The sequence below is a fragment of the Oryzias latipes genome, chromosome 24 (assembly GCF_002234675.1).
Source record: "Oryzias latipes chromosome 24, ASM223467v1".
In the NCBI taxonomy this organism is placed as follows: Eukaryota; Metazoa; Chordata; class Actinopteri; order Beloniformes; family Adrianichthyidae; genus Oryzias; species Oryzias latipes.
Window position 1 is genome coordinate 10,092,789 of NC_019882.2, and position 20,288 is coordinate 10,113,076.

The window sequence follows — 20,288 nt, forward strand, 5'->3', positions numbered from 1 at the left end:
CCGACGTCATAATTTCTCTCCGCCGTAGAAAGCTTCCTAGAGAAGAACGCACATGGTTTCAGTTTCCCCGAGCCAACCTCCCGTTGGGAAAGAATCGCTCCCACACCAGAATCGGAAGCGTCGACCTCGACAACGAACTGTCGGAGAGGATCAGGCTGTGTTAGAATGGGAGCGGAAGTAAAGAGGTGCTTAAGTCTAGTGAATGCGGATTGAGCTTCGGGGGTCCAGAGAAACGGTTTAGTAACGGAGGTGAGTTGAGTCAACGGAGCGGCAATGCTGCTATAGTTCCTTATGAAGCGACGGTAGAAATTTGCGAAGCCGAGGAACCTCTGAAGTTGTTTACGGGAAGTGGGAGGTTCCCAGCTGGTGACGGCCGCGATCTTGGCCGGATCGGGGCGAATGTTACCAGAGTCAATGATGAAACCCAGAAATGAAATGGTGGGTACATGAAACTCGCACTTTTCGGCTTTAACATATAGTCGGTTCTCTAAAAGCCGTGAGAGAACCTGGCGGACATGGTGGGTGTGTTCATCCAGATCGCGTGAATAAATAAGGATGTCGTCAAGGTAAACAAAGACGAAGCGGTTCAAAAAATCACGAAGAACATCGTTAACGAGATTCTGGAAGGTAGCAGGAGCGTTGGTGAGCCCAAAAGGCATCACCAAATACTCGAAATGACCGAGTGGGGTGTTAAAGGCGGTCTTCCACTCGTCCCCCTCCCTCATGCGAACCAAATAATAAGCGTTACGGAGGTCCAACTTGGAAAAGACTCGAGCGTCCTGAACAGAATGTAGAGCAGAGTCAATAAGCGGAAGGGAATATTTATTTTTAACAGTAATTTGATTGAGGTCGCGGTAATCAATGCATGGGCGCAAAGTTCTGTCCTTCTTCTGGACGAAGAAGAACCCCGCACCGACCGGAGAAGATGAGGGGCGAATATGACCAGCCGAGAGGGCTTCCTGGATATATTTTTCCATTGACAGTTTCTCAGGGCCAGATAAATTAAATAGCCTCCTCTTAGGCAGCGTAGCGCCTTTAACTAGTTCGATGGAACAGTCGTACGGCCTGTGGGGAGGAAGGGAACCAGCCCTGGTCTTACTGAAAACAGCCCCAAGATCGTGGTAGCACGGAGGAACCCTAGAAAGATCGATCTCCTCAGGATCTGGATCACAACGAGGAGAAACCGAGGGTATGGCGGAACGAAGACAATTAGCCATGCAGGTAGTGCTCCAGTTGGTAACGTGGAGATTAACCCAATCGAACTGGGGGTTGTGAGCGCGAAGCCAGGGGAACCCTAGAATGATGGGAGACTGGGGGGTCTTGGTAATGTAAAACTGAATGAGTTCGTGATGATTACCAGACGTGATGAGACGAACGGCCTTAGTACGGTGGGTTATGTGAGTGAGGACCTGACCACCCAATCCGGCCGCCCTGACAGGGATATCCAAAGGTTCTGTGGGAATGTTAAGCTCAGAAACAAGACAGTCATCAATGAAACTCTGCTCAGCTCCAGAGTCGATAAGGGCTCTACCTTCAAAAACACTAGAAGAAAAACTTAACTTGACAGGTAAATAAAGAAAAGGTCTCTCGGTAGAGAGAGAAGATTGACCCGCCCGTGGCCTGCCTTCTAACGGGGGGTTCGGGAGTTTAAACGAAGCTTACATTGATGAACGAGGTGACCGGTCTGGCCGCAATAGAAACACGCCCCCTCATCTCTTCGTTTCTGCCGCTCCTCAGGGGTGAGTTTAGAATGTCCAATCTGCATCGGTTCCTCTGTGGAGAGTCCGACAGAATCGTGAGACATAACATGAACATAGTTAGCAGCAGGGAATGGAGGAGAAGCACTGGTAAGGAGTCTCTTGTCTTGACGGGGGCGCTCAGCATGACGTTCACGGAGACGCACGTCGGACCGCAAGGCCGCGGTGACGAGCTCTTCAAAAGAGCTAGCCTCGGGTTGCGAACATAAATGGTCTTTGATCGAGTCATTAAGGGATTGGTAGAACACCCCTTTAAGGGCTATATCCGGCCAACCCGCCTCCACAGCTAGAATCCGAAAGTCTATTAGATGGTCACTCACGGATCTGTGGCGTTGTTTGAGGGCTAGCAGTCGGCGGGTGGCCTCCTCCTCCTTGCGGGGTTGGTCGAAAACCAGCCGGAACTCGCCTAAAAAGCGTTCGAAAGGAACTTGAGAGATGGGATTAGCGGTCAGGTAAGCCTGAGCCCATTGAAGCGCTTTACCCCGGAGAGAGTTCACTATAAGGGTGATTTTGCTGTGGTCTGCATGATAGTGCCGAGGTGCCTGCTGGAAGATCAAACGACATTGCAGGAGGAATCCCCCGCAGGCTCCTACGTCACCCAGGAAAGGCTCAGGAAGGAGCCGGATGTTTTCGTGAGCTGCTTTGTCTGTAGCGGGGCCCGGGCTTCCGGTGGCGGAACCCGTGTTGCTGGCTGAGGCGTTAGTAGGTCCTCGGGAGGTTAAATCCGTCAGAGCCAGAGAAATACCGTCCAAGCGACGGAAAAGATCCTGCTGGGCGGCGGCCATCTGGTTGAGGGATTCAGCTTGCCGTCCCAGAGCGATGCCTTGGTGAGTGACGGCCAAGCGGAGTCCCTCCGGGTCAGCTGGGTCTGGGTAATGGCCAGTCCGTTCTGTCATGATCGGACTACTAGGGAGACCCAGATGCTGGAACCCGGAAGAAACTCAGGAAGGCGTTGTATTTAACAGGATGTTTTAATTATAGAAGTCAGGGGACGTCGTGGATGCAGGAAACTGCTGTGGCGAGGTGGAGCGCCGAGGACGGCGTTCACAGTCCGTGACGTGGTGGAGCGCCGAGGGCGGCGTGACCGGCTTGAGGCGAGACGTGGACGCTGAGGACAGCGTAATCAGCTTGAGGCGAGGCGTGAACGCTGAGGACAGCGTAACCAGCTTGAGGCAAGGCGAGGACGTCGAGGATGATGTAATCAGCGTGGAGCGAGGAACCAGCGTGACCAATGGAGTGAAGACCTGAAGACGTGAGACAGACGGTAAGTACAAGCTAGGATTACTAAAGCGAGAGTAACTTAACTTGAGGCCAGGCGTGATCACCGGAGTGAGTATAACGGACTGGCGTAGTATGCTGGGATGGATCTCCTTAAGAAGGTCTGCCAGGTGATGAGATGATGCAGGTCAGCTGGTTCCAATGAAGGAGCAGGGAGGGGAGGAGTAGCAGCCGGAGGAACCGTGACATTGATGGTGGTAAATCATAGCAGGAATGACAAAGATTTCTATTATTTAGGTGAAGTTCGGGCCTTCAGACTGCGGTTTTAGATAAAAGTGAAAGTCAGATCAAAAATGTGGTTTAAACATCCATTATTGGGCCCTCTTTAGCTAGGAACAGCGTAAAGTGCTGCATGAAAATAACTAATGCAATCAAGTCCACTTTTTTGGTATTCTTTGACAAATTTAAGACTGATTACCATCAAAGTCCCAAATTTCTTTTATTCATTAACTGTAATTGATTTTATTTATTTTTATACTAGCATTTTGAAATATTTAAAGTGTTGGATTTATTAAGAAGATAAAACATTTTGGGTTTGAGAAGGATAAAAGCTGCTTAAGAGATTCATAAAGTAAAAAATAAATCAACATTTTGTATAATTTATAAGAAAACGGTTTGAGTGAAAGGGTACAGTTACACAAGCCAAAATTTTGTTTACTATTTTACAAATTCCCAAACTAAACATTATAAAGATTAAGTAAATATGGGGGGGAGGAAATCTAGCTGTCTCATACAGTGGTCCCTCGCTATATCCCCGGTTCACTTTTTATGGTCTCACTGTTTTGTGAACATTTTTCAATGTAATTTTTCCGTTTTTTTTTTTTTTTTTTGATTTTTTTTTAGATGCACTTGTTCTGCACCTGTTTCAACAGCGGATGTGTTCTGCGTTCTGATTGGCTGTTGACCTTGTCAATCAATTTCCTCTTTTACTTTTCTCCTGTACAGAATGCTTCAGTTTGCGACATTTACATAAATCCTGTTTAGATCTTTGTTTTCATTCTCTAAGAAAAGTGTACGAGGAGTGTAGTGTGGAGATTTAGAGCCTTAAAAAAACACATTAATCTTACTTTGTGGATTTCACCTACCACAAGTTATTTTTATAATGCAACTCCCACGATAAACAAAGGAATTTTGTCATAAAATGTCAGAAAAGTAGCATTTTTAGTACTTGTAGTAGTTCGATAAAGAATCACTATATTTGTAGTGTATGATGGACATTACTGGCCTTTCTTATCTTTTTTGTTGGGACAATTTGCAAATATTTCTTTGTCGCCCTGAATCATGGTGGTAATTAGTGGTCATTTTCTGCTGCTAATTCATGCACCTCCGCCTCCCGGTTTCTTCATGCTAACGTGAACAGAACTCCCAGACTGCACCTCAGTGCCGTTCTCTGTCCTATTGCATCAGCGCCACTTTTATCAAATCACACATCTGTGCGTTTCTGCTAGACATTAGTGGAGAAGAATCTCCCAGAGAACTAACAAGAACATACATCTCAGGTGACATTTTCATTACTTTTTTTGGTGGCCTAGTTTGTTCTTGAAAGAACACCTACATTATCCTGCTGTAACATTTGAAATGTAAAGGTTAAGTTCTTAGTTTTGCTCCTACTTTCAAACCAATAAACCAATCTGGCCTTGGCAGGTGGGTGGGGGGGGGGGGGGGGGTTGCAATATGCAGCAGAGTTTATTATGTCAGCATTCTCCCGGGGAAACTAAAACATGTCTGCTGTGCTGCTTGGGAAAGGGTTGTCACCTGTTCCCACAGTGAATTTATCCCTGCTGGCATTGGATGCAGTTGGTTTTTCCCGGACAGAAAAATGAAGATTTTGTTTGTTGAAATTTATGGAAGTCTTAATTTTTCTTAAATCAGGTGGTGTTTTCACGAGGACTGCTGAAAAAGCCTTGAATCTTCGTCTGCGTTTGAGGCAAACAGAGCTAACTAAGTTCTTTGTGTGTTGAAAGCTCAATGGGCTTCAGTTTATATTACTGTTCTGCAGTGATGCTTGCTATGTTCACACCGGGCATGTGTGGCATGTTCAATAAAAGTGGGATTTGAACGCGCTTTTATGGGTTTCACACTGGACTGTCGCTACCTGATCCTAGTGCGTGCACTAGTGCGTGAAGAGGCTTGGTGAGAAATGTTGAAGCAGTGCAAATCTTGAGTATCTTCCTCCAGGCTTTTTCTTTCACAGCTACAGTATATTTAAGACTTGGTGTCACATAATTTCGGTCGGGCACAAACCGCAATTATTCATTTTTCCTTCAAGATCGATTTTCAAACTGTAGGCACGTGTGTTTTGAAAAGGACGATACCTAGTGGCATAGAACCCGAAAACGGACTTAAAAACATATGTAGTGATGCTTGAACGTGAGAGTTTTGAACTTGGAAGCCCGAAACGTGCATAAATGTTTACTTGGACTTTTCATTGAAAGTGGATGCTTGAACACACATGAACCTAGCATTAGACTGAAGTCAAACAGTTTCTGCCTAAAGCTCGTGTTTATTTGTATGAAGAACATGTTTGATTTTCCCCTTAAAAAAAACAAAACAATAATAATAACAATAAAAAAACCTTCTTGCTAGTCAAGAAGACATATTAATTAGAGGAAAAAAACGATTATTTATTAACATACACCCACTTTTAGAAAAAACCTACAGAAATTGTAGTTTTACAGGAAAAAAGTCTTGCTTTTACTATAAATAAAGTTGCAATTTAATGAAAAAAAAGTTCTAAAGCATATTTAACGAGATTCTGGAGCAGTGTGATGTCCATGCAATTTCTCTACATCATTCGAAATTATAAATCAAGCAGGTTCTGTTCAGTTACTTTTGTTAAAACATTTCAAAAGCTAAATGAAACCTTTTATTTTACAAAAAAAACTACAAAACACAAAACAAGATTTTAAATTTTGTAAAATTACAGCTTTTTTCTAATACCGTACTTTTACAACTTTATTGTTGTAAAATTTTGAATTTTTCTCATAATTTAAGGAGTATTTTTGTAAAATTTTCAAAATATTTCCTTTGGGCCACAAACAAAAATTTCAAAACACGCATGTTGGGGATGTCCAAAGGAAATTTAGAAATTATTATGGGATTTTAAAAGCTACATCTAACTTTTTTTATTCTTTTTTTTAAAAGCCTGACTTAACACATAAAACTACAACTTTTTCAGAAATAAATTTCAGTTTTTTATTCTTATAAAATTTCACAATTCTTTCTCATTATTTTTGTAAAAATGTCCACTTTTCTTATAACTTTAGAATTTAATTCTTGCACAATTTTGACTTTCTTCTCATTATTTTACAACTTTATTCTCATCTATTTGTCTATTTTTCTTCTTTTATGGTAGCCCTAATATTTTGATGTAGAAAAATAATTTTCATAATTAAAATAATTGTATAAATAATGTTTTCTAAATAAAAACATGATTACAATTCTATGGCATCTAAAAAACATGACACAGCTTCTTTGAAGTAATCCTGCCGTGTGTTCTGTGGAGTCCATTAGGAGCCTCTGAGTTTGCATCAGTCCGTCTCTTTCCGGCTGATGTAAGAGCAAAAAAACAGGCAGACTGGCTGCCTGGCCTAAGCGTGGCGTGTCCATCTGTGTGTGACTGACTGCAGGCTCCGTGCAGCGTACTGTATCTCCACAGCACCCCTTCACTGAAGGACAAGAGGAGGCTCTGGCTCTTCTTATTCCACTCACGTACACAGGCAGCTTTTTGGAATTACATTCTCGCATGCTCTCGTTATTCCATCTGATGGGTTGAAAGGCACCGATCTGGACCTGCTTTACCTGTCAGTTGGCTGATTTCCATAGATCACATGAGGTCAGTGAAAGAACGGGGTCAGGCTTTTGCTGCATGTGAGACGGCACTGCCTCGTCGCTGTGAAGTCAATGAGCATTGATTCCTGGCGGGATAAAGACGGAGCTTTTACCTTGAACAGCCTCCACACACCAACACCTGTGAGCCAACGTTGGATTGAATTCAGAGTTACACCCTTTAATGGGAGTTGCAAAGACTCGAGCTTATTGCTGTGGGGAAATGTTTCCGTGTGGTTTCTTCAGCAGAACAAAGGCGTTCCGCTTTTCACAAGCCTGATCAGAAGATATTCGCCCTGGAAGAGGCTTAAGGTGAAAATCCTTAGTTTTTTTTATCCCAAAATCCTTTTCATACTGCTCATCTCATGAGTTTACAACAATCTGCACGAATATTTGCATAATGTGAGTAAAAAATAACAAAAATAAGTCAAAAACTAAACTTTTTTAAGTCAGGTTAGTAGATAATTTAATGAAGTAGCAGAGTTGATGGGATTACAAGGTAAAAGTAGTCTTTTTTTAGTAAAACAACAATAATCCAGCACTTTTTGATAAGTTTTTCTATCTTTTTAATGCAAACTGCTTTAAGGTCAGGTGAAACAAAAACAGATTGAGTGGATTTAGTTTGAACAGACGGGCAGTCATCTTTTTTCTGGACATTTTGGTGAGTTTATTACAAATTGCTGCATCATTAACTCCTGGAAAACTGAGCAGAGGGAGATGGTGAATGGAGGCCGCGGGTCAGTCCATCTCTTCATCCATACTGCAGGTGTATTCATCTGCCCCTGCATGTCTGCGTTCACTCAGGAGCAGAGCAGGGCTCAGATCCCATCCTCGAGGCGGGGAGAGGGGAGCTATGGCTCAGGCAGACACATTCATCTGGATTAGGGTTGGGTGAGTCAGCCGGGAGAAGCTGCAGGTAAGAAATATAACAACAAAGTGTGCATTCATGATTGCAGGCTTGGAGGAAGGAGAGCAGAAAAGGGAAGAGGAGGAAGGATGAGGAGAGCTGCTGGAGAGAGAAGAGAAAAAAGAAAATGAAGAATGAGACAGAAAACAGACCAGCGGAGGAAAAAGTTTTCTTTTCTGAAGCTCCAGGCTGGAAGTTATCATTTGAAGCATTTTGGCTGCAGAAGGCGGGATGATTTCCTGCTTCGCTGCGGTTTTTTGCCGCTGCATGCCATCCAGTTAGATGTAAAAGGAGGGCAGCAACGTGTCATGGGCTATAGCGCAAGTGGTGTTTTCCTGTTTCTCGCACATTTATTACAGGAATATTGTAAAAGTGGAACACATAAGCTCTTGGCTCAAGTTGAATGAAACACACACAATATTAACATATTAGGAATGTGGGCGTGGTTAACAGAGACATCTCAGTTGCCAAGAAAATACAAAAATGTACTTTTGCCAGTTCTTCTTCTACATAAACCCCCAGACGACCCAAAGATAAAACCATCAGAAAGGCCTCTCAGCCAGTCAGGGTGAGCTGAAAGCGAATGCGAGGGCAGAAGCAGGTTGCACCTGCAACGCCGCTTGTGGCTTTTTTTCTTCCTTTCTAAGGTGTGTCTCCTACGTTTCCCCTCGTCAGCACAACGGCAAAGAATAACTCCTGAGCTTCCGCTTTTTAAAAGACCAATTCCATCAGCAGCATCAGGGCTTGTTTTCCTTTACGGGAACGATCTTGCTGCCTTTAATTGACTGCATTAAAATTCCCTCTCCCCCCACCAACCAGGAAGGTTTCATAAATCATGCAGTTAGGTGGGTTCGTTGCATCTAATCCATTCAGTTGGCCAGCAATCGATCATGAAAACGCTCATGAATCTTCTTGGCAGGTTAAATGCTATTTACTCCGCCAAAAGCGAGGGGCCGGCGCTAACTGTCGCTTTGTAACTCTGCACGATACCCTTGACCTTTAGGGGCTGGCCGCATCCTCTGGAAACCGTCAATACGGCAGGAAATGAACCCAAAGAATGCGAACGAGGTCTTTTGAAGTCTAAAGCTGTTATCTGGAAAATGAGCAAAAACGTCTTTTTGCTTTTGCTTTGAATGGGAACATAACCAGTGGCGGTTAAATGGCAGTAATGATAGGCAGAGCTGGTTAATGCGATCAGGAGGGTTTTTCTAAAACTGTTGTGAGGTAACAGGCTGAAGAGGACTGCGCCTCTTCTTCCCGCCATTGGTAATTGTTGCTCGGCTGACACAAATGTACATGTTTTCCATGTTTTGTTGGGCGTTATTGTCTGCTAAATGACAGCAAAATGAAAGGACATTGGGATGGACGGTCTCTGTGCATGGTTTCTGCTGCTTTCTTTGGTTTTACTCCACTAACCTCTGTCTCTACTCTTTCTCTTTCACAGCTCCCATCAACCCTCACCTGAGTAAGTTGCACGCACATCAAATTCTGCCGGAGACTCTGCAGAGAGGCTCCGCCCCGTTCCAAACACGCCTTCTGCCCCGCCACTGCAGTCTGTGTTTGTTTTGTTGTGACAGTTGGAGGTAAAATGCAGGTGGGACAGAGCGGGGACAGGAGGAGGCGAGCCATAGTGTGTCTGTACACCAGAGATGCTCATGGCTGACGAGACCTGAGTCAGAGAAAAGACCCAAAAGCTCCACAAGGCTTATTGAGCTCCTCCGTACATTCACACGTCCACGCAGACCAGGCCCACACTGCCTACACTGCAAATACGAATTCACTCTCACACACATGAACTCACCATTCATAGGTCCTCCATCAAACATGCTGGTAAAAGTCTGCTCATGCTGAGATAAGCTATAGTCTGTGTTTACCAAGGGGTTTGAAGTAGCTCCTGAATGCAAAAGGCAAGCCCAAACTTTTTGAGGGACGAGACAGATCAAATCTAGACTATGTCCTCTACTGCTAATGTCAAGAATAAAATGTCCTGAATAAGGCAAAAGTTTGATTTTTGCTCATCTGTCTTTTTAAAATAAGACTTTCGTATCTTAAAGACCCACAATTATGAAAATAGTGATTTTGTTTTTTTTAACAACTTCTTGTGGCACTTCATTGATGATAGAGGACATATAAAAGTATTTTTTATTATGATTATGTCTTTTTGTTATACTAAATTTACAAAAACAGTCAATTTCTAGAGCATAGCTTTTGCAGACCGGCAGTAGAATTTCCCTGTGACTGGTGGCCAGGACTGTTGACACAGATCAACCCCGATCCCTCTTTCCGTCGCCCAAAACTAATAGTTTACAACCTCTACCACTAGCTTACAGCCACTCACACCCCAACCTAACATTATCGGTGCAACAAAAAACAATATTGGAGCCATGCAGCCGTGCAGTTTTGATCCACATTCCAGCTCGGACGAGGAAAACAAAGATGTAGGTGGATCCATTTGTCTGTAAGTGGATTTATCAGAATGGAGCAGAACAGGAAATTTCGGACCCGCCCAACATATTTTCTACGTCACAAATAATTTCTTTTTTCGAACGCATTTTTTTGTCTGCTCCTGATTCACAATGATTGAGGTAGGGAAATACTCAGACATGCACTTTAAAGCTTAATTTTCTTTATATATGTCCTACATCATCAGAAAAAACCCCCACCAAAACCAGCATTTTCATCAAAGTAGGTCTCCAATTTAGTCCAGTTTCTAAAGTTTGTCAAATGGTTGCAACATTTCCTACAAGGCTGAGTCTCTAGTGATGCAATCTCTGGTGTACGCTCACATGATTCCACCTGGAAGTGTTGCCCATGCATGCACCTCAGTCTTCGTGAAGTCTTCATCGCCTCATCCATGAGGGTTTTCATTGTAGCAACAAAATCCATCATCAATTATGTTCTGCAGATCTGCTGCACACATCTGCTCAGACACCTGAATTCTAGTTTGTCTTGTTTTGGGGTTTTTTGCCGGCGTAAACATTGCAAACATCATAACAAACATCATAATCACCAGCATCATTATCTAAATCCCTGCAGGGAGAGGATCGCATCTCCACGCCTCCTCGTCTTCATCAATCCTCCAAATGCTCATCGCGCAGAAGGCACAAATATTTGGTTTAGCTCACAATGGATGGAGGCGTTAATGTCCAACGCCGGTGTGACTGTGAAACGTAAAGGGGTGGGGGAGGGCTGTAAGAGTTGCTGCTCCCTCTCCATCTCCATCCACCCACTCTCCACCTTCAGTGCGAGTTACCTCCATTACCTGCAGAGGCCGTTCTTCCCAAGGTCGCCGCTGCCAAACCGCTCCCAGCTATGTTTTAATAAATCAGTGTATATTTATCAGCACACATTCTGCAATGTGAATGTAGCTCGGGGAGCGAAGGAGCGCGTCCGACGAGGAGATCTGTTGGTTTCATGGATTATTAAATTGAGGTTTTCGAAGCCAAACCTCCTTGAACACTTCGGCGTTTCTGCGGCGTTCTCTGTTAGACGTTCCCTCCTGATTGTCTCTGCATTTTATAAAAAACTTGCTGCGATGTGAAGAGCAGGGGGGGTGGAGGTGATGCAGGAGGAGGGACGCGGTGTCAATTTTACACACTGATTACACTAAGAACTACAAGCGATGCTTTTCTACAGCATCCAAGGACAATCAGCTGGTCCAGATCAAGAGGAGGCGCTCAAAGTCACGATCGGCTCACGGATCACCTCCAAAACCTTAAATGCTTTCAGACACAAGTTCCGTTTTTTATTCACAGAAAAATAAAAAACACACACAATGACAGGCACTCACCTGAAAGTGTCATCGTCAGGAGAAAAAGAACTTAGCAGCATCCTTTAGTACAGTCAGCAGGAGGTCACATTCATTTAAAATTGTTTACAGCAGATTGTGTGATGTAAATAGGAAATAGTAAGTTGTGTAAACCCCTGAGACACACACACGCTTCTACGAACAACAGCTTCCTGGCTTTTTTCTTTTTTTTTACCCTTTCCTGCTGTTTGGGGATGCTCTGAAAGATCGAGCCAGCTTTCTCCTCTGCTCCTCTCCAGGGGAGTTCCACTGCAGCTTTGAGGAGGAGGCCATCTGCATGTTCATCCAGGACAAGAACGACGACTTTGACTGGACGCAACACAGCGCCGCCACGCGCGACACCAAGTACACGCCCAACACCGGCCCCAGCGCCGACCGCACCGGCTCCAAGCAGGGTGAGTGTAGCGGGACCGGCCTCAGAAAAAAGCAGGCTCTCTTCTGAGTGAATAAGCAGTTTACTTTCCCATCATGCTCTACTGATTTGCATCACAAAAGGCTTTTTTTACAAGCTTCACTTTACTTTAGCATCTCTTTTTCAGTCTATGTGAAAGTAATGAAAGCTGAATTCCAGCTGTGAACACGAGCAAAATGGAACATTTATATTATTGTGAGAATGTGAAAAAACGCAACTCACTTCAGACACAATGTTTGTGCCAAATTTTTTAATGACCCACACAGAAAAAAAATGTTTTTGGTGATTTTAATATGTTCTTGTAGCATTTTTCTGATGATGGAAGACATATAAATAAAAAGAAGATTCTTTCTTTATTCAAATTGTGGTAAATCAGGAGCAGATTAAGCAATTCTGGTTGAAAAAGATGTTTCGTACAAACCACACAAGCTCCCTGCTCCTCTCTATTCCAATGCATCCGCTTGCCTCTAAGTAATGGGCGAATCTGTTGGCACAGAGTAACCCCCATCCCCATTTCCCATTATCCATGTTTTACACACTCTCCCACTAGCTTACAGTCCCTAAAACTCCCAACCTAACATTAACGGTGCAACAAAAATGGCGAGCAATATCGTAGCCATACAGTTTTCTCCCAGATGTCAGCTCAGACGAGGAAAACAGAGACGTACATGGATCTATTTGTCTGCCAGTGGATAAATGGGAATGGAGCGAAGCTGGAGCTTGAGGCCCGATGATTGTAGCATCTGTGTTTTTTCAAACAGCATTTTTTCCAATTTTCTCCTGATCAGAAATGTTCCTTATTTAATTTACTCCAACATGAGAAAATAGTTACAATAACATGTTAAAAACAACACAAACCACCATTTTCATTGGAGTGGGTCTTTGAAGCAAATCTCACAGATTTAAACAAAGGTCCCAAAACCGTTCTAGTGTGAAAACACCCTTTAATAATTATATGTCATTACCAGGCCAACAGTGGTAAACTGCAAACTAAACTCCATAAAAAATACCAGAAGTCCTTTTAGATTTGCTGGCTTTTATGTTTTTATGTTTAATATACATTTTTTTGTGCCTTCTCCTGATTTTTAAGTAGTTTTGACCCGTGTGGTAGCATTTTTTGATTATTTCTCGTTAAAGTACTGTGTAAATAAACTTTAGTTAAAATTCTTAGGGATGCCGGTTAAGAACTTTAAGTAAAAGAGAAGTAAAAATCAACCAAACTCAAAAACCTGCACTTTGATGCAGTTAAAAAATATGAAGAAAGGGATTTTATTGAAGCCAAAGTTTTAGGAATTTTGTAGTCACAGCTTTGTAGTGATCAAAAACCTTTATTTTGAAAAGTTCTGTCTGATTTGAGTCTGTGTGCGCCTTCAAAAAAACTGTTCTCTTTAGATATTTTTTTATTGACTTTTTTCAAACTTCTGGATTCAGTCACATTTTGTGGTCTTTGTCATTATTTAAAGAAAAATGTCATAAGCTATGAGCGACTCTATCAAGCCCATCTCTATATTTCTGTGATGGGACTTCGAAGTCATGGAATATAAATGCGTCCGTGGCGTCAGCAGCTTCTGAAACGGTAAATAATGCATCGATTTTAATCACCTAATGGTTGCAAAACGTCCCGCATGTCATTACCAGCCTGTTCCTCCCCGCATACAACGATCTGATAAGGGAGGGGCCTTTGTCATGTGACTAATGATACGGGGGGGGGGGGGGGGGCAGCTGCTGGAGATCACAGAACCTGCCTCGGCTCCAGAGGACCGTCTTTACATCTGCAGCAGCATCGCTTTCGAGCCGGGAAAGCAGAAATTGAAACACATACCCCCACCCCCACCCCCGTCTTATCAATCTAATTTGCCTCTGGCTGTTCCTGAAAGGGCAGCTGAAGAAAAATCCTCGATCTGTGTCTCTGATATGGAAGCTTTCATTTATATCACCCTATCTTAGTGTTTACCCCAAGAAGAAATGTAGCCTCAAACTCTAAATTCATCATTTTTTTCTTCCATTTTTAGCTGAATTTCTCGTCTCAAGTGTCAAAACAAAACATATCTAACCTGAGAGCTTTCAATCTTTTCTCCAAGTCCCATAAAAAGTCCATTTTGTAACTTCAGATCCTAAAAAATGTTAGATAAACAGTGAGGCAGTCGTCTAGTTTTATCTGAACATGCTAATTTTTCAGCTGTCCTCATATGTTGTGTTGTTTTGGTTTAGGCTTCTACATGTACATCGAGACATCGCGGCCACGTAAAGAGGGGGACCAGGCGCGCCTCATCAGTCCTTTCTTTAATGTAGCTCCCAAAAACCCTTACGGCATCACCAACCCGCCTGCCTACTGCTTCAGCTTCTTCTACCACATGTATGGAAAACACATAGGTGAGACTCGGCCCCCTCACTCAGCACATTCTTGTCCTGATCATTGACTGTATGAGAGACCTGGACCGAGAGACCACACTTCTGGCTCCAATGAACTGACATCAAAACATTCGCCATTTTTTTAAATATAGCAGAGATGGTTAGGTTGGTATTTTGTGGTGCACTTTTTGGTACGAGCACCAAATTTGGTATGGTTGCACCTTAGGACCAACTCTTTCAGTTGCAGTCTTTAAACTTGAGGAGTATCTACAGAATACTATAATATGTATATTTTATTTATATTTTTACATTTTGGATTTTCCTTTGATTTTCTGAAAGAGGGGAACCTAACATACATCCATGTAAAATTTGGTTCTTGTACCACAAAATGCACGATTATTTCATGATTATATGCACACAATAACCAACTCCACTAATACAAACGCTCCCATGTCTGAGCCAGAAGTCGTTAGTAAGCATGAGTGGTCCGAGTCGTTATTTCTACGGCAACAAATCTCGCCAATCAGGAGTAAGCTTGTTGGAAGTCCACGCCCCTACCTCTTGAAAGTGGGCTCCGGAGAATCTGTCAATCAAACATTTGGAACGTTCAGTGTGGGACGGCATACTTTGAGAAATCTGATTGGTCAGTTTAATCAGTCCAGTTCTCATAAACAGTACATTAACGAAACACCTGCTGTTGTTCAGAAATTTGACCCATTTGAAATGAGCAAAACTAAACTTTGATGAAAACAGTTTTACGTGAAATGTGATGCCTGACATTGATAAAAATTATTTATCTTGATCTGCAAAAAAATGTTTAAAAACTATAGAAAAATTTGACCTTAAACTATTTTTGCAAAAAAAAAAATTCCAAAAGTGAAATGGGAATTTTGAAAATAATCTAACAACTCTGACTTATTTAAATTCAATTTCTAAAGTTTGGAATTTCAACTTAATTATCTAACGTCTGACTTTTTTTTGACTAGATTAAACAAAAAGGTCAACACTATCCAAAAAATAACATTAAAATGTTTGGATTATTGTTTGATTTTTGAAATAAAAGTCTAAAATCTCTATAAAATAAATATAAGAAATAGAAATAAATCATCTAACTAACATTTGAAATTCCAAAAACAAAAATTAAGTCTTTTTTTTTTTTTTCAATCCAAAAGTAAAGTTATAATTTTTATTTCTCATGCTTGACTGTTCTAATGTTTTGGAAATAAATTTAAATTTCTGCAAAATAAACACTTTGAGATCAATAATTGAGTTATAAAAAAGCTAACGTGAATTCTATGCATTAAATCTGATTTTAAATTTTATTAGAGTAATAAAGCCATCAATCTAAGAACTCGTTCAAATACTGCAGTGAAATAAAACATTATTGTAGTTATCTGTCTTTTTTTTCGTTCAGAACCTTTCTTGACTGTGTTTCTTTTTCCGGTTTTAAAGACTCTGAATTCCTGAATTTTCAAAGGGATAAGTGCTCGATTTTTTTTAAAGAAAAAAATAGAGGTTTTTAGGGAAAAATACTTTTTTCTGAGAAATCTCAAACTTTTACTTTGAAGTCTGACTTGAAAAAAGAAATAAAGTAAAAAATATGAATTTTTTGCCACTTTTTTGAGTGCTTTTCCAAGAATGAGAAATCACAAAACTTGTGTTTACGTCATTCATGTTCAACTAAAGAGGTTTTTTTGTTATTCTCGAGGAAATACAATGCAGAAAGAGCAGCACTTTTCCCCTGAAAGCAGCAGACATGTCAGTCATTTTCCACAGTTCCACCGTTTGCAGCCTGCAGATGTATTCTTTGATTGTAAAATTACCCGGCTGACACTCTCAAGCAAAGCATATCGCTTTTTGTCAACAGAGCCTCTCAAATACACACATATCTTAAACTTTTGCGCTGATCACTGCCTCCTGGCTCGTGTGAAGAAAGCAGAGCAGCTCTCTGTGGTGTCCTCCTTCAGCTGGGTGTTTGAGAGCGTGCTCTTTGTTGGGGTTTGGGCATTTTGGAGTCGTGAGCAGAGCTTTCTTGCGGGGTCACAACATAAAAAAATAAAATAAAAACAGAAAGATCACAGCATTTGGCACCAAAGCAGCAAGTAGTCTCCCTGATGAGATGAGCCGTGTACAGTCAGCATCTGGCAGAACTCTGGTGAGGTTTGGAGTTATCACAGCAAAATCTGTTATCTACACCCTCCAGTGCTGGTTGGTTTTTTGTTGTTGCTATGTTCAAGGGAGGACCGCTTCATGGCTGGAATGTCACACGGGGTTGCCACATCCATCCCTCCATCCATCCAACCATTCATCCATCCATCCATCTTCTTGATGGCTTTAATCCCTCTCAAGGTTGCAGGGTTGCTGGAGCCTATCCCAGCCACTGTTTGGACACACCCTGAACAAGTTTGGCAAAATGTCCAACGTTGTGTCCAAATTTCTTTACTGCTCACTACTTAGTGCACTAATTAGGGGTATCTGAATTGACAATTCCAAAATCCTGTGACCTGGAAATCTCCTAGAAGTCTCTGTAAAAAAACTTGTGTGCTCACTAGTTTGGCAAATATATTCAATTTCAAGTCAATTCATTCAATTCGAACCTCGGATTCAGGAACAACAGTGCGGTTTCCGTCCTGGTCGTGGAACAGTGGACCAGCTCTACACCCTATCTAGGGTGCTGGAGGGTTTGTGGGAGTTCGCTCATCCAGTCCATATGTGTTTTGTGGATTTGGAGAAGGCGTTCGACCGCGTCCCCCGTGGCATCCTGTGGGGGGTGCTCTGGGAGTATGGGGTCCGGGGAGCCTTACTGAGGGCTGTCCGGTCTCTGTATGACCGGAGTAGGAGCTTGGTCCGCATACCCGGCAGTAAGTCAGACCTGTTCCCGGTCCACGTTGGACTCCGGCAGGGCTGCCCTCTATCACCGGTTCTGTTCATAGTTTTTATGGACAGAATTTCTAGGCGCAGCCAGGGGCCGGAAGGGATCTGGTTTGGGGACCACAGGATTTCCTCTCTGCTTTTTGCAGATGATGTTGTCCTGTTGGCTTCATCGAACCGGGAGCTCAAGTGGGCATTGGGGCGGTTTGCGGCCGAGTGTGAAGCGGCTGGGATGAGGGTCAGCACCGCTAAATCTGAGGCCATGGTCCTTGACCGGAGAAAGGTAGTTTGCCATCTCTCGGTCGGTGGAGTGTCCCTGCCCCAGGTGGAGGAGTTTAAATACCTTGGGGTCTTGTTCACGAGTGAGGGAAGATCGGAGCGTGAGATTGACAGGCGGATCGGAGCAGCGTCCGTAGTTATGCGGTCGCTCTATCGGTCCGTCATGGTGAAGAGAGAGCTGAGCTGAAAAGCAAAGCTCTCAATTTACCGGTCGATCTACGTTCCAGTACTCACCTATGGTCATGAGCTATGGGTCATGACCGAAAGAACAAGGTCCCGAATACAAGCGGCTGAAATGAGCTTCCTCCGCAGGGTGGCTGGGCGCTCCCTTAGAGATAGGGTGAGAAGCTCGGTCACCCGCGGAGAGCTCGGAGTAGAACCGCTTCTCCTCCACATCGAAAGGAGCCAGTTGAGGTGGCTCGGGCATCTAGTTCGGATGCCTCCTGGACGCCTCCCTGGAGAGGTGTTCCGGGCATGTCCCACTGGGCGGAGGCCCCGGGGAAGACCCAGGACACGCTGGAGAGACTACGTCTCTCGGCTGGCCTGGGAACGTCTCGGGGTCCCCCCAGAGGAGCTGGAGGAAGTGGCTGGGGTGAGGGAAGTCTGGGCATCTCTGCTCAGTCTGCTGCCCCCGCGACCCGGTCCCGGATAAGCGGAGGAAGATGGATGGATGGATGGAAGTCAATTAAATTGTATTTGTATAGCCCAAATTCACAACAACAGTCGTCTTGATGGGCTTTGTATCGGTAATTGAAAAAGTTCAACATAAAATCAATAGACAACCCAAGTCCCTCCAAATATAGACCACAATGCATTGCGTCTCTTCATGAGTCATCATTTGAAAAGAATGTTTTTAAATTTGTATTTTAGAAATCCTCCAAGTTTTCTCCATAATAGTGGAATTATAAATAGTCATCATGAATTTTCATATTTATGAGGTTTAACTTGGGCAAATGGGTGATGTCAGACTAGTGAGCATGTGTCCAAACCATTTAAAACTCCAGGATACTGTATACATTTTAGGGGTTAGGGAGTAGCAAGGGAATCGGGACATAGCCCAAAACTTTAAATCCAGCTCTAGTTTTCTTCTTTTAAAGCCTCATTGTTCCAGAACCCAGAGAACAAACCCAAAGAAAAACAAAAAATGAACCTCCTCCAGAGTTTGGGGGCGGGGAAGTCACTGGAGACGCTGCACGTTAACCAACCAGTGTCTGTTTATAGAACTATCTCCACCAAAGTACACCCAGAGGCTCCAGTATAGGTGGATCTTTGAGTAGCAGCAGGAATATTTTGTGATCTATATTTGTCCTATTTAAAGACTGAACATATGTTAAAGCTGTTCTCCTTACTCTACTGACAAAAAATGTTAATCCTATATTCCAAACGAACACGATTCTGCATCAAATTTGCTGCTCGACACGTTTCTAAAAAAGTGTTCATAAACATGATGGTTCTGACTCATGTGGGAGGAGTTACTGTCCAAAGTTTCATCACTACTTGGAAGCTTTGACATGTGTTTATATCTCATATACAGTCAATGCATGGAAGACACAGATGATGTTGAGAGATTGCGTTTTATTATTAAGAATAGCTCTACAAAAGCATCAGTGATCATGTCTCCATGTCCGGTTTCATGACATCATTTAGAGACTCTCTCAGTACAGCAGTGCTTCTCAATTATTTTTTGCAAGGCCCCCCCTAGGAAAAAGAAAAGATAATGAGAAGAAAATGTTTCTCCCCGAGCAATTGCCCGTATTACCTGTGTCTGAAACCGCTACTACTGCGCATCTCCCCTGGCATCGCATCACTATTTGAGAAAGCTGCAGTACGGTGAGGTTCATCATGTACTGCAGGAGCTGCGTCTGAGTAACGGCGCTTTCAGCAGTACTTTCATCTCTGTGACCCAGTTTGACGACTTGCTGTCCTGCGTTAGTCCAAAGAGGGAAGAAAAAAATTTTTTAAAATAAAGACTTAAAAAATTGTCTAGATGCAAATGTGAAAAATATCACAGAGTTCAGAAAAACGATCAGATTCTCCTCCATGTTTGTTTTGGATGCACTGATCACGTCAACACGTCATGGGACAAAGCGGAATTCCAGATTGGGTGACGCATTTCCTTTGTTGAAATTGAAACATCTGAACTCTGGAAACATTATGCATTGTTCCTAAATATTCACTGCATGGGGATCAGAATTTCTGTCATTGCGTGTTGTCACGCTGCCCGAAATGCACTACCGCTAGACCACCCTGCCTGATGCTCAAAAGGGTGCACAAGACCTCAGATGACATTACCTTGGACCTAACATTGAAACAAGACGGCCCTTACCCAAAACCATATTCAGTGTGACCACAGCTTTAGACTTCTATTTGTTGAGTCTCTGGCCTCATTTAGACACTCCGAACGGCTTTTGCTCGAAAATCCGGACATATTGGACTTGTTTTGTCTTGCTGGTGTATACGCTAACTTAGCTGTTCCTAATCCCTTCCTGTACATATGTTTTTTAATTCCAAAATAGAAAAAAAGATTCAAAAACTTTTTTTAAGACTCAGAAACAGCTTCTGATTCCTGCCATTTTAGGTGGTTTTGTGTGAAACACTCTGAAGAGCCATCCGTCTTCACACAAATTGTAAACAACCACCTACTTTCACAGGGAGTTCAAGGAGGGTGGAGGCAGGCTAGCTCAGCAGGAAAGCTGAGGCTGTAGATCGTGCTGTGAGTAGCAGCTCATCGCTTCAAGGAGATGGTAATAAAAAAACACACAAAGCTGAGGAGAGGATCTGAACGGGGCTTCCGTC

The 20,288-nt window shown here is 43.0% G+C and overlaps 1 protein-coding gene across 4 annotated transcripts in view; it reads left to right on the forward strand.

Moving 5' to 3' along the window:
• The window catches only part of mdga2 (MAM domain containing glycosylphosphatidylinositol anchor 2), a 225,087-nt gene that overhangs the window by 197,591 nt on the left and 7,208 nt on the right, over positions 1-20,288 (forward strand). For all 4 annotated transcript variants that reach the window (XM_023952705.1, XM_023952706.1, XM_023952707.1 and 1 more), the window contains exons 13-15: positions 9,215-9,235; positions 11,818-11,973; positions 14,202-14,363. In XM_023952705.1, the coding sequence (XP_023808473.1) occupies positions 9,215-9,235; positions 11,818-11,973; positions 14,202-14,363 (339 nt within the window). The remainder of the gene's footprint in view (positions 1-9,214; positions 9,236-11,817; positions 11,974-14,201; positions 14,364-20,288) is intronic.